Source organism: Triturus cristatus, chromosome 12 (assembly GCF_964204655.1).
Source record: "Triturus cristatus chromosome 12, aTriCri1.1, whole genome shotgun sequence".
Taxonomy (NCBI): Eukaryota; Metazoa; Chordata; class Amphibia; order Caudata; family Salamandridae; genus Triturus; species Triturus cristatus.
In genome coordinates, this window is record NC_140595.1 from 274,463,903 (window position 1) to 274,476,777 (window position 12,875).

General features: G+C 49.1%; 1 protein-coding gene across 1 annotated transcript in view; it reads right to left on the minus strand.

Annotated features, from left to right (window-relative positions):
* Positions 1-1,208: 1,208 nt before the first annotated feature.
* EIF3F (eukaryotic translation initiation factor 3 subunit F) overlaps positions 1,209-12,875 on the minus strand; it is a 112,490-nt gene continuing 100,823 nt past the window's right edge. The window contains exons 7-8 of the mRNA XM_085637409.1: positions 2,163-2,276; positions 1,209-1,576 (exon numbers count right to left, since the gene is read on the minus strand). Coding sequence (XP_085493535.1) covers positions 1,499-1,576; positions 2,163-2,276 — 192 coding nt within the window. The 3' untranslated portion in view covers positions 1,209-1,498. The remainder of the gene's footprint in view (positions 1,577-2,162; positions 2,277-12,875) is intronic.

Sequence of the window (12,875 nt, forward strand, 5' to 3'; positions counted from 1 at the left end):
AGCACTTTGTAGATAGCTGTGGGGCTTATTCACCAAGTTAAGTAAACATGCGTACATTTACTCGTGTGTATATTTACTGCTACACCTAGGGGCTTATTCACCAAGTTAAGTAAACGTGTACATTTACTCATGAGTATATTTACTGCTACACCTAGGGGCACCTCTAAGCTGTTCTTGCTACTCACCATTTCCAAGTGGAGATTTATAAGTAGGTGTAGACTTATATTTCTCCACCACCTAAAATATGGCGATGGGAGCCTCTCAAAATACGACTTAAGAGTGTAAGTTTCCAACTGGTAAGTTTGCAAATATAGGTGATGATTGCCACTGTGGCAAATATCTACCTAGGGGAAAATATAGGGAAAATAATTAAAGTAATGTATTCATTAAAAAAATCTAGAAATATTTTAAAGTATACAATAATTGTAATGCTTGCTTTGCAGTCCCAAACTTCCTGAAGTGCACATTAGCAAAAAGAAGGAGCATGCTGTTTTAATACAAAAGCACTTTAGTGGCCCCTGTATTTATTGTATTCGTATTGCTGATTAAATGTTTATTGCGGCTGCTATTTTTATTATCTTCTTATAAAAATGATTTTATACATTCACCACCAACGTTAAATATTTAATACTCGCTGCTATCTATGGATCCAGTACTGTTGCACTGCCACTTGAGCTACGGCCAAATTATTGTTCTTGCCTGTTATTTTATTTATTTTAATGGAAAATGGGATTGCTAACTTTTTAATGAGTCTTGATTGTAATGTTGGTCTTTTTTATCCATTATTGTGTGTATCTTTTATGATCTGTCCTCGGAAGATCGAATAAAACAGATTGCTGACGATGATGGAGTAAAGGAAGAAAAGCAGAGCTCCTGACTCGTGTCTGAAGGCTTGGAAAGCATTGCACCACTTACCGGTGCACAGGAACTGGAGCTGCTTTTGAGTTTTCCTTATCCAGTCTGGTGCCAGCAGAAATTCACAAGGCGAGGAATATAAAGCTAGAAGTATCCGTCAGAAGTGAATAAGTATTGATTATTTGGTTACTGTATTTTCAATTAACATTAATATAATTATTTACATTGGGAAAGTCTTCCCTGAATGAGACACAGAGTTTACAATAAAGCAACTATTCTTATCCTGCAAAATGATGCATGCACATCAAGTTAGGATAGCACCTTCCACGTGGTAAAGAGATCAAACAATATGCGCCAATTGAACATGTTTATTCAAATTCAACATGTAAAATAAAATGGGGATGAGAGTTTGTTTTGTAGACCAGGCATCTGCCAAAAACAGTCTGAGCAATCATTTCCATTGATAAGCATGGTGACCTTCTTATGTTCAACCATCTCAGACCGGTCAATTCATTGCCAAGGCTAGATCAGTCAAATCTGGAAAAACGACTCCATGTACGTCTGAAGAAGCAACACTATATTAACTGCCACCTGGTTAGCAATCTGTAAAGGCTCACTGACTTCTCAGTTCAGACAGTCACCGTTAGAGATTAAGCAGTTTCTCATTGAGAGCAATCTGGGCCTGAGTCAGGTTTGCAAGATATGTCACCATCAGCAAGTCCTAAGAAGATAATGAAAAAAAAAAAGCTGGTCATCTTAAAACACCAGAAAATATAAATATCTGCATATTCTTTTATAGTGCACTCCAAGAAACATTTATATAATTCATTTTTGGGGAAATGTACAATTACTGGGGAGGAAAGCAAATATGCTGGGACAGAAAAAAGACAAATGGAAAAAGGCACAGTGGTGAGATACAGGTTCCTTGTTCTAGAAACCATGCAAAAGTTAACTGAAATAGAATAGTTGAAAGTGCTGCTACAAGTGTGATTTGAGCAATCGGACCATTTCTGTTTTTTAATGAAGCAAGGTTTGTCTAAAAGAGCAGAAGTGCGAGGAGGACCTTACAACCATCCTCTTTGAAGTCAATCAGGTGGAGGGTTGATTGTGTGTAACGTTGTGAATAGGCCTCATGCCATACTAAACAAAAGGACAATTTAGCACAACAGTACATTTAAGCAATGGAAGATGATGCAGAGTTAAATATGCGTAGAGAGCAATGCACTATTGTCATTAGCACAGAATAACTTCGCTCTAAACACAACTCTTTGGAAATAGCCCACAGGATTGAGACTATGGGTACTTACGTTGATGTTACTGTTCAGCATCGACTCAAAGTCTTCAGGGGAAATCTTGGGCACCTGGTTTATTAAGTCCATCAGGAATCGCCCTACCGTGTTGTCAGCTGCAACTTTACCAGACTAGACAAAAACAACAAAACAATCTGTGTCATAAAAAGCAATCTATTGCACAGTGGGTCTGCTATACAAAATCAACTTATATGCTAAAGAAAATCCACATAAAACACCAAAACAAAAAGAAAAGCTCTTCAAATAGATCAAACCACATATCTGCACAAAGGAATTTCAATTTGATGGCATGCTGCAACACTAAAGAGATTACAGAAGATACTTTTGTTCGTTAAAATGTTATTGAGTACAACGAATACCACCCAAGGGACGTTGCAAGTCTGTAGTAGTGAAACTGGGAAACATAGGAGTCAGAAGGACTCATTTCGTGAACACACAGTTTAAAACTTTCAGTAAAACTTGGAAATGTCCCATTACTTGTACATATCTGGGGGACGGAGTGCAGAGGAAGGCAGCATGCACTGAAGAGGCTATCACTAAAAGTAGCATTTTAATAGCTTTCAGCCCAGGACATCTTATAAATGAAGGAATTATAATCTAGGGATAACAAGTTTTATTTCAAACAATATTTCTGAAAATTTGCGAGCTCTTCAAGACGAAAGATGATGAAAGAAACAGGCATATATGGGGTCTCAGAGTTGGTTTAACAATATAGGCTGGTACTGCAGTGAGCAATTGGTTAAAAAAACAGGCCAAGTCTAAATTGCAAATGCTGTGTTGCCTGGCCCTGCGACAACAACCAGGGGGAAACAATCCGTGGCAAATCTAAATTTCTCACCTTTATAATACAAGTGCAAAAGCTACTGGCTTTGCCAAAGCCCCTTTATAAAGCATTGCTAAAAAAATGTTAAAGGTATAAAACATTTTAAATACTGGAAGAAAAGCAAACATACATCTTTAGGCATCCAAAACTGCACAATTAATTCATATTTTTAATATTCACATACGTTTTATTGCAGGAAACAGAACAGAATTTAAAAAGCGAGTTACATGTTGAACAAGTTACTTACCTTCGGTAACAATGTATCTGTAAGAAACATTAGTTAGTTAGATTCCTTACCTTAGAATATCCCCAGGCGTCAGACTGGATCCGGAAGATTTCTGTAGCAATACCCCTTGCGCGTCGCTAGGCGTCGTCTTCGTCTCCGCGTCCGTCGTTGGCGTCGTGCGCCGGAATGACGTCGGAGTACTTAGACGCCGCCCTCGCGCGCTGACGTCAGTTCTTATACATAGCTTTCCGCGCCAGGAACGCAGAGCCATGCAAGAGACCGACACTGGTGCCAAAAACTCTAGGGCCCTGCAAAGGATAGCCTTAACCCTAGATGTCAGTTCGCAGAACGGGAGGATGGGTGGGTCGGTGAGGAATCGAACTAACTAATGTCTCTTACAGATACATCGTTACCGAAGGTAAGTAACTTGTTCATCTGAAAGAAACACGTTAGTTAGATTCCTCCCCTTAGAATAGATACCCAAGCAATACCAACCCCGGTGGAGGGTCTGCGAACCGAGATCACACCAGAAAGTCCTGGAGGACAGAACGGCCAAAGAAGCCATCCCTCCGGACTTGGCTGTCTAGGCAATAATGCCTGGCAAACGTGTGTAGCGAAGCCCACGTCGCCACCTGACAGATGTCCTGCAAAGGGACTCCCCGTCCCAAAGCAGTAGTAGCCGCTGTGGCCCGAGTAGAATGGGCTCGCAGCCCAACAGGCGGTTCCTTTTTTGCCAAGGAATAACAGATTTTTATACACAAAACGACCCACCGGGAGATGGTCCGTTTGTGCACAGCTTTCCCCTTCTTAGCACCCACGTATCCAACGAAAAGTTGGTCGTCCACCCGGAACTGTTTTGTGCGGTCCAAATAAAAGGAGAGCGCACGTTTTGGGTCCAGACGGTGGAGCCTCTCTTCCTCTTTGGAAGGATGCGGAGGCGGAAAGAAGGTAGGCAAGGTGACAGATTGCCCAAGATGAAAGGGGGTCACCACTTTCGGTAGAAAGGAAGGACGAGGCCGAAGGACAACCTTGTCCGGATGAACAGATAGAAAAGGAGGCTGGGACGATAGAGCCTGGAGCTCACTCACCCGTCTAGCCGAGGTGATGGCTACCAGGAAAGCAGTCTTAAGAGTCAGAAGACGAAGAGGACAATTGTGAAGAGGCTCAAAGGGAGCGCACATCAGGAATGTTAAGACAAGATTCAAGTCCCACTGAGGCATTACGAAAGGGACAGGAGGGAACGTGTGAGTAATGCCTTTAAGAAAGCGTGACACTACAGGGGACTTGAAAAGAGAGGGTTGATCAGGAAGCCGTAAGAAGGCAGAGATGGCAGAAAGATAACCTTTCAAGGTGCCCAAGGCAGAGCCTTGCTGGGCCAAAGAAAGAAGAAAGAGGAGAACCTCAGAAAGAGGGGCGGAAAGGGGATCCACAGCCTTTGCTGTGCACCATGCCACAAATTTGTTCCACCGGCAGGCGTATACCGTGTTTGTGGAGGGACACCTGGCTGCCAGAATGATATCACAGACTTCAGGAGGCAAGTCAAATGGCATCAACTGCCGCCGCTCAATCTCCACGCATGGAGGTGGAGGCTGGACAGGTTCGGGTGGAGGACCGTCCTCTGCTGCTGCGACAGAAGATCCCCCCGAAGGGGCAGACGTATCGGAGGATCGGTCAACATACTGAGTAGCTCGGGATACCAGTACCTTCGTGCCCAATCCGGAGCCACCAAGATGACTTGGGCCCGGTTGTGCCTGATCTTCTTCAGCACTCTGGGCAGAAGTGGTATAGGTGGAAAGGCGTACAACAGACCGCAACTCCACTCGCGACGAAAAGCGTCGCCGAGCGAGTGCCGCCTTGGAAATTCCAACGCGCAGAACTGCTGACATTGCACGTTCTCGTCGGTGGCGAATAGATCTAACCAAGGCTCTCCCCACTGCTGAAAGAGACCTTGCGCCACCTTGGAGTTCAGACGCCATTCGTGATCCATCATGCACCGGCGGCTGAGTTCGTCTGCTCTGGCGTTCAGAGAGCCCGCCAGATGTTGAACCACCAGGGTGATGCCCTGGTGTTCCAGCCACGTCCAGAGGCGCAGAGCCTCCTGACAAAGGGTCCACGACCCCACCCCGCCCTGTTTGTTGCAATACCACATGGCGGTGGTGTTGTCCGTGAACACCTGCACGACACTTCCCCGGACAGAGGGAAGGAAGGCTTTCAGTGCAAGTCGGATCGCTCTCAGCTCCAACAAGTTGATGTGGAGGCGAGACTCCGCCAGAGACCAGAGGCCTCTGATCTTCGCCTCTCCCATATGGCCACCCCATCCCAGGAGGGACGCATCCGTCACTACGACAGTAGGGGTAGGGAGAGGCCCTTGCCCGTGACCCAATCGCGGTCCGTGAGCCACCACTGCAACTGCTGTGCAGTGCCCTCCGAGATCAAGACATGGTCGGACAGGTTGCCGTGATGCTGGGCCCACTGAAACTTCAGGTCCCACTGCAGAGCCCGCATGCGCCGCCTGGCGTGATGCACTAGTAGGATGCAGGAGGCCATCAGCCCCAGAAGCCGCAACACTAGCCTGACCGAAACCCAGGATAGAGGCCGAAAGATGGGAATCAGGGCCTGTATATCCCGGACACGCTGTTCCGGGTTCATCCACCGGAACTGCGCCGAATCGAGAACCGCTCCGATGAAGAGGAGCTTCTGAGAGGGGCTCAGGTGCGACTTCGGCACATTGATGGAAAACCCCAGCAAATGCAGGAGATCCGCCGTAGTCTGGAGGTGGGAGACGACTGTCTGGGGCGAGCCCGCCTTCAACAACCAGTCGTCGAGATAGGGGAAGACCGCAGCTCATCTGCACAGATCAGGGGTTCCGACAACCGCCATCACTTTCGTGAACACCCGAGGGGCACTGGTAAGGCCGAAGGGGAGCACGGTGAACTGAAAGTGCTCCTGACCCACCGTGAACCGCAGGTAACGCCGGTGGGCCGGCAGGACGGGGATATGGAAATATGCGTCCTGCAAGTCCAACGCTACCATCCAGTCTCCAGGGTCTAGGGCAGCTAGAACCTGAGCCAAAGTCAACATTTTGAACCGTTCCATCCGGAGGAAGGCGTTGACGTTCCTGAGGTCCAAGATAGGGCGTAGGCCTCCTTTGCCCTTCTTGGGAACCAGAAAGTAGTGGGAATGACAACCATGACCTACTTCTGGGCTCGGAACGCGCTCGACGGCCTCTTTGGCCAAGAGGGCCGAAACTTCCTCTTGCAGAAGATTCACATGATCCTCCGAGATACGGTGGTGCTGCGGTGGCATCGCTGGAGGGGTCGTCTCGAAGGGGAGGGAGTAGCCCCTTCGGACGATTTGCAGCACCCACCTGTCCGAAGTAATGGTATGCCAGTGGAGCAGGTGATGGCAAACCCGGCCTCCCACTGGCGAGGAATGGGCCTGAAAGCACGGACTAGGAAGGCTTTGAGGCGGATGGTGCCGAGGTGGATGTGGACTGACCGCGTCGTCCTCCAGTACCGCCTCGGCGGAAACCACGTCCGCGACCGCGTGCAGGCTGGTTCTGCGGCCGGTGGCTAGGCGGACGTGAGGAGGTGCCCCTTCCTTGGCCACGAAAGGAGCGAAAAGCGGAAGTTTGTGGCCGCGGGACCGAGAGGCCCAAGGACGTGGCCGTAGCCCGGGAGTCCTTGAAGCGAGCCAGCGCACTGTCCGCTTTCTCACCAAAAAGGCGAGCGCCATCAAAAGGCATGTCCATGAGTGTGCTCTGGACATCCCCTGAAAAGGACGTGGACCGCAGCCAGGCGTGACGTCGAAGCGCCACCGTGGTAGAAATCGCCCTACCCAGCGAGTCCGTAGTGTCGAGTCCACAACGGATTGCATGGCGCGCTGCATCTCTCCCATCGGCCAGAGCCGAGGAAAGCCGCGCCCGGGCCTCCTCCGGGCACAGTGGCAGCACGTCCTCCACCGTATCCCACAGAGAGTGGGAATAACGGTCCAAGAGACAGGCGGTGTTTAACGACCGCAGGCCCAAACTGAGCGAGGAGAACAGCTTCTTACCGAACTGTTCAAGTCTCTTGGAATCCCGGTCCGGAGGAGCGGACGGGAAGGAGGATTGGGAGGTAGAGGCCTGGATAACCAGACTCTCGGGGGAGGGGTGTTGGGACAGAAAACTGGGGTCGCCCGGAGCAGGGCGGTGGCGCCTGGCAACGTTCCTATCCACAGGAGGGACTGTGGAGGGCTTGGACCAGGTGCCCTGCAGAACGTCAGTGAGGGCCTCATTGAATTGCAGCAGAGGCTCAGTGGAGCATGCGGCAGACTGAAGCACCTCAGTGAGGATGTTAGTCCTCACAGCCACGGCAGGCAGCTCAAGCCCGAGGGCCGCGGCCGCCTTGCGCAGCACCACAGAAAAAGCTGCACCCTCCTCCGAAGCCACAGTCGGAGGAGAGATGAATCCAGTGTCCGGTGAGGTATCCAATCCACTGGCCTCCCCCAGTTCATCTGCCCAGTCCTGAGAAAGTTGCCCCTGGAGGGCCATAGGGTCATCAGACCCCTCCCATTCGCCCCCGTCATCCGATTCCTGGTAAACAGGAGGAATGATCGGAGCCGGTCGATAGACAATATGTGTCTCTAGCGGCGTCGGATGCGGCGTCGGATGCGGCGTCGGGCGGCGCCGCATCGGCGTCGGGACCGGACAGGGGCTGAATCGGGGATCGACGTCGACCGGAGTCGGGGGTGGAACCGGTGTCGGCGGAGGAGGCGTGACGAGGTCGACCGGCGTCGACGGGGGCCCAGGCTCGGGCCCCTCGGGGACCTGCGGCGTCGGGGCCGGAGCCTCCACCGGCACCAGGGCCGGAGCCGCCGGCACGCGAGGTCGCCCAGTCGAGTCCGCGGGGCCCGAAGGCGCGCCAGCGGGCGTCAACGGCGGGGCCAGGCTCCGCATGGCCGAGAGGAAGGCACTGACCGGCGTCGCGTCAGTCCCAGAGACCGGCGGGTATGGGGACTTGCGCGGCGCCTGCGGCTCCTGCAGAGCCGCGGAGGTGGTACCGCCCGGACCCTCGGCCGAGTCGCGCGACCGGCGAGGGGAGTCCGAAGAGCGGGGTCGCCTCTTGGACTTCTTGGAGTGCTTCGACTTACCCGAAGACTTCGAGCCAGACGAGCGACGATGTCGAGTGCGGCTCCGCGACCGTTCCTTGGACCTCCTCCTGGACCGGGATCGAGAGGGGCGCGGAGCCGAGTGGCGAAGCTCGAGAAGCTTGCGGGACCGCTCCCGCCTAGCTTTCGAGGTCAGGGCCATACAATCGGAGCACGACTCCGCGTCGTGGTCGAGGCCCAAGCAGTACAGGCACCGGCGGTGATGATCGGTCACCGACATCAGTCGGTGACCGTCGTCGCAGGCCTTGAAACCAGGCATCCTACCGGCACCAGAGTCGAGAAGTGACCAAAAAGAGTCAAAAAAATTAGTCAAAAATTGACTAAAGGGGTAGCTCTCCCGGATCGGCGCTTACTGGCGGCGGCAGTTGATGCCATTTGACTTGCCTCCTGAAGTCAGTGATATCATTCTGGCAGCCAGGCGTCCCTCCACAAAGACGGTATACGCCTGCCGGTGGAACAAATTTGTGGCATGGTGCACAGCAAAGGCTGTGGATCACCTTTCCGCCCCTCTTTCTGAGGTTCTCCTCTTTCTTCTTTCTTTGGCCCAGCAAGGCTCTGCCTTGGGCACCTTGAAAGGTTATCTTTCTGCCATCTCTGCCTTCTTACGGCTTCCTGATCAGCCCTCTCTTTTCAAGTCCCCTGTAGTGTCACGCTTTCTTAAAGGCATTACTCACACGTTCCCTCCTGTCCCTTTCGTAATGCCTCAGTGGGACTTGAATCTTGTCTTAACATTTCTGATGTGCGCTCCCTTTGAGCCTCTTCACAATTGTCCTCTTCGTCTTCTGACTCTTAAGACTGCTTTCCTGGTAGCCATCACCTCGGCTAGACGGGTGAGTGAGCTCCAGGCTCTATCGTCCCAGCCTCCTTTTCTATCTGTTCATCCGAACAAGGTTGTCCTTCGGCCTCGTCCTTCCTTTCTACCGAAAGTGGTGACCCCCTTTCATCTTGGGCAATCTGTCACCTTGCCTACCTTCTTTCCACCTCCGCATCCTTCCAAAGAGGAAGAGAGGCTCCACCGTCTGGACCCAAAACGTGCGCTCTCCTTTTATTTGGACCGCACAAAACAGTTCCGGGTGGACGACCAACTTTTCGTTGGATACGTGGGTGCTAAGAAGGGGAAAGCTGTGCACAAACGGACCATCTCCCGGTGGGTCGTTTTGTGTATAAAAATCTGTTATTCCTTGGCAAAAAAGGACCCTCCTGTTGGGCTGCGAGCCCATTCTATTCGGGCCACAGCGGCTACTACTGCTTTGGGACGGGGAGTCCCTTTGCAGGACATCTGTCAGGCGGCGATGTGGGCTTCGCTACACACGTTTGCCAGGCATTATTGCCTAGACAGCAAAGTCCGGAGGGATGGCTTCTTTGGCCGTTCTGTCCTCCAGGACTTTCTGGTGTGATCTTGGTTCGCAGACCCACCACCAGGGTTGGTATTGCTTGGGTATCTATTCTAAGGTGAGGAATCTAACTAACGTGTTTCTTTCAGATGAACAAGTTACTTACCTTCGGTAACGATGTATCTGTAAGAAACATTAGTTAGTTAGATTCCTCACCGACCCACCCATCCTCCCCGTTCTGCGAACTGACATCTAGGGTTAAGGCTATCCTTTGCAGGGCCCTAGAGTTTTTGGCACCAGTGTCATTTCTTGCATGGCTCTGCGTTCCTGGCGCGGAAAGCTATGTATAAGAACTGACGTCAGCGCGCGAGGGCGGCGTCCAAGTACTCCGACGACATCATTCCGGCGCACGACGCCAATGACGGACGCGGAGCCACAGACGACGCCTAGCGACGCGCAAGGGGTATTGCTACTAAAATCTTCCGGATCCAGTCTGACGCCTGGGGATATTCTAAGGTGAGGAATCTAACTAACGTGTTTCTTTCAGATCTCCCACTTAAAAAAACAGATTTTTGGCCACATGGAGAAGAGATCTCCCTTTCGCCATTCTAAGAAAACCTTCAGCCTCAAATGCCAGCTAAGTGAGTTCCACAGGCTGCCCCCTCCCTCGGTGTCACAGATGCTGCCTTTGAGTGCCAAAGCCTGGGCTCTCTTGCATCATGTCGATATGTTTTCCAGATTTCTTTGCACAAAACGGCCCGTAAATGCGTTTTGTAGACCCACTGACCACAAGGAGAGGAAAAGTTGGTGGACGGCAACCAACCCCCAACCTCCCGAGCATCAACTGATAACACCAAATTGGGGGCACTTTGAGTTTCATAGATGGTTCATACAAGCATATCTTTTATGAACAATAAAACCAATGTTCAGCCAAGAAACAGCAGCTGCATCTGAAAGTCGGCAGATAAGCAGTGTGGTAACCCTCAGCAAGGACGGAATAAGTTACTTACCCTGTAAGCATCTGTTCAAGGCAAGTAGTTCTTTAGATTCACATGCTTTGAATACTCCTGCCATCTATGTGTTGAGTCTTTATGTGTGTGTGGCAGTTGTTTTTGTTCGAAGAAGTCTTTCAAGTCACGAGGTAAGGTGACTCTTCCTCTTGGTGATAATGCACATGGGTATCCACTCAATAGTGAGATTGTTTTCCCGCAGGCGGATGAGAATGGTGTGTAAGTGGTAAGTAAAGAGATGTCAATCCATATAAAAAGAGAAAATAGGCTGCAATAGCCACAGGTGTCTGGCTAAGAGGGGAGTCAAATGTGAATCTACAGCACTACATGCCACAAAAAGATGCATACAGGGTAAGTAACATTCCGTTCGGAGTATGTGTGGCTGTAGATACACATACTGTGTATAGACTGCAAAACAGTCCTCCTCAGAAGGGGTGGCTAACCTGTGGGCGTTGCAGTTGTTTGGAAAAGTGTAAGCAGCGCTGCCTGACCCATATTAGCTTGTTGGCATCCTAGAACATCCACACAATAATGCTTAATGAAAGTGTGTGGTGTAGACCATGCAGCTGCTTTAAATATGTCAACTATCGGATTGTTTCGCAGGAAAACGATAGGTGCTCCTGTCTTTCGAGTAGAGTGTGCTCTAAGAAGTGTAGGTACAGTTCTTATAGCTTTAGCGCTACATGTTTGAATGCACTTAGCTATCCTTCTGGAAATTACCGATTCGGATACAGGCTTTCCTCTATGCGGTAGTGAAAAAGCAACAAACCGTTGTTTAGTGTTTCTAAGAGTGATAGTCCTATCAATGTACATGAGGGCTCTTTTGACATCTAATGTATGGAGAGCTCTTTCCACAACTGAGTTTGGTTGAGGGTAAAAAACAGTAACTCAATTGACTGAGGTAGAAATGGGAGACTCCCTTTGGAGGGAATTTGAGGTTGGTGTGGAGGACCACCCTGTCTGGGTGGATCTGGAAGAAGGGTCCTTCGAACGTTAATGTCTGGAGCTCACTAACACATTTAAGTGAGGTAATAGCAATTAAAAATGCCACCTTCCAAAAGAGAAACTTAAGTTGGCAGGTATGAAGTGGCTCAAACGGAGGGCCAAGGAGTCGTGTAAGAACAATGTTAAGATTCCATGAGGGTGCAGATGGAACCCGTGGTGAAATAACTCTTAAGAGCTTCCATGAATAAAGAAATGTGATGCCTATTTTGAAGACAGTCGGAGAGTATCGTGGTTCACAATTTCAGGCCGATTTTAGCCCTGTGTTTTCAACTTGCAAACCGTTTAGCACTTGGGAAGCCATCCACCGTAACATTAACTCTTGAGGTTCGGAATTTTACTCTCACGTACCCGTGCAACTGTAACTACACGTGGTATCGGAACTAAGGTTCTTTGAGTTTATGGATTTGATGAGGAAAACTCTTGGCTTAGATGGATTCCATTTTTGATTTGATTGACTTTGCTGCAAATTGAATTTGATGGTTGCTCTGAATTGTCTTGATGATGACCTAATGAACCGATTAGGTCAAAACGCCTTTGATGTTCTCTTTTGGGAAACTATGTTGAATCATTGATCTTGTTAAATGACAGGCAAATATTTGTATTCTTTTCCTCTGCCATTGTGTGCGTTTTTGTTTACACAGTGATTTATATGATTATGTGTTTGTTATATGTAACCTTGTGAGCACCTATTATATGTTTGTATTTGGCATTATTTATGCTTGATAAAAAATATTTTCAATAACAGCTTTGTTACAAGAAATTATTGTGAGTCCCTCATAACTTTGTTCTCTGTTTCTTTCATTGTCGCACTGAGTAACACAATATTGCTACTGTATGGTTGGTATATATGTTTTTTCTTTAGCAATTTCTTTCCCTGTAACATTGTAGCAGCTATACTATTTTGAAGATAGGCAGCTACTGTGGCTAGATGTAACCTTAGGAAGGTGAATGCTAAGCAAGAGAGCTGTAAATGAAGCAAGTAACAGACAATCTTTTGTACTGTGGCATTAAAGGGATTAATTTGTTTTGAGTGACAATAGTATATAAATATTTTCGATTTAGCCGCATAGCATGCTCGTGTGGTAAGTCTACGGGCTTCTTTAGAATCCTGAGATATCAGCGATGTGCTGGGTGTATTGGTATGTGAAAATAAACGTTCTGTAG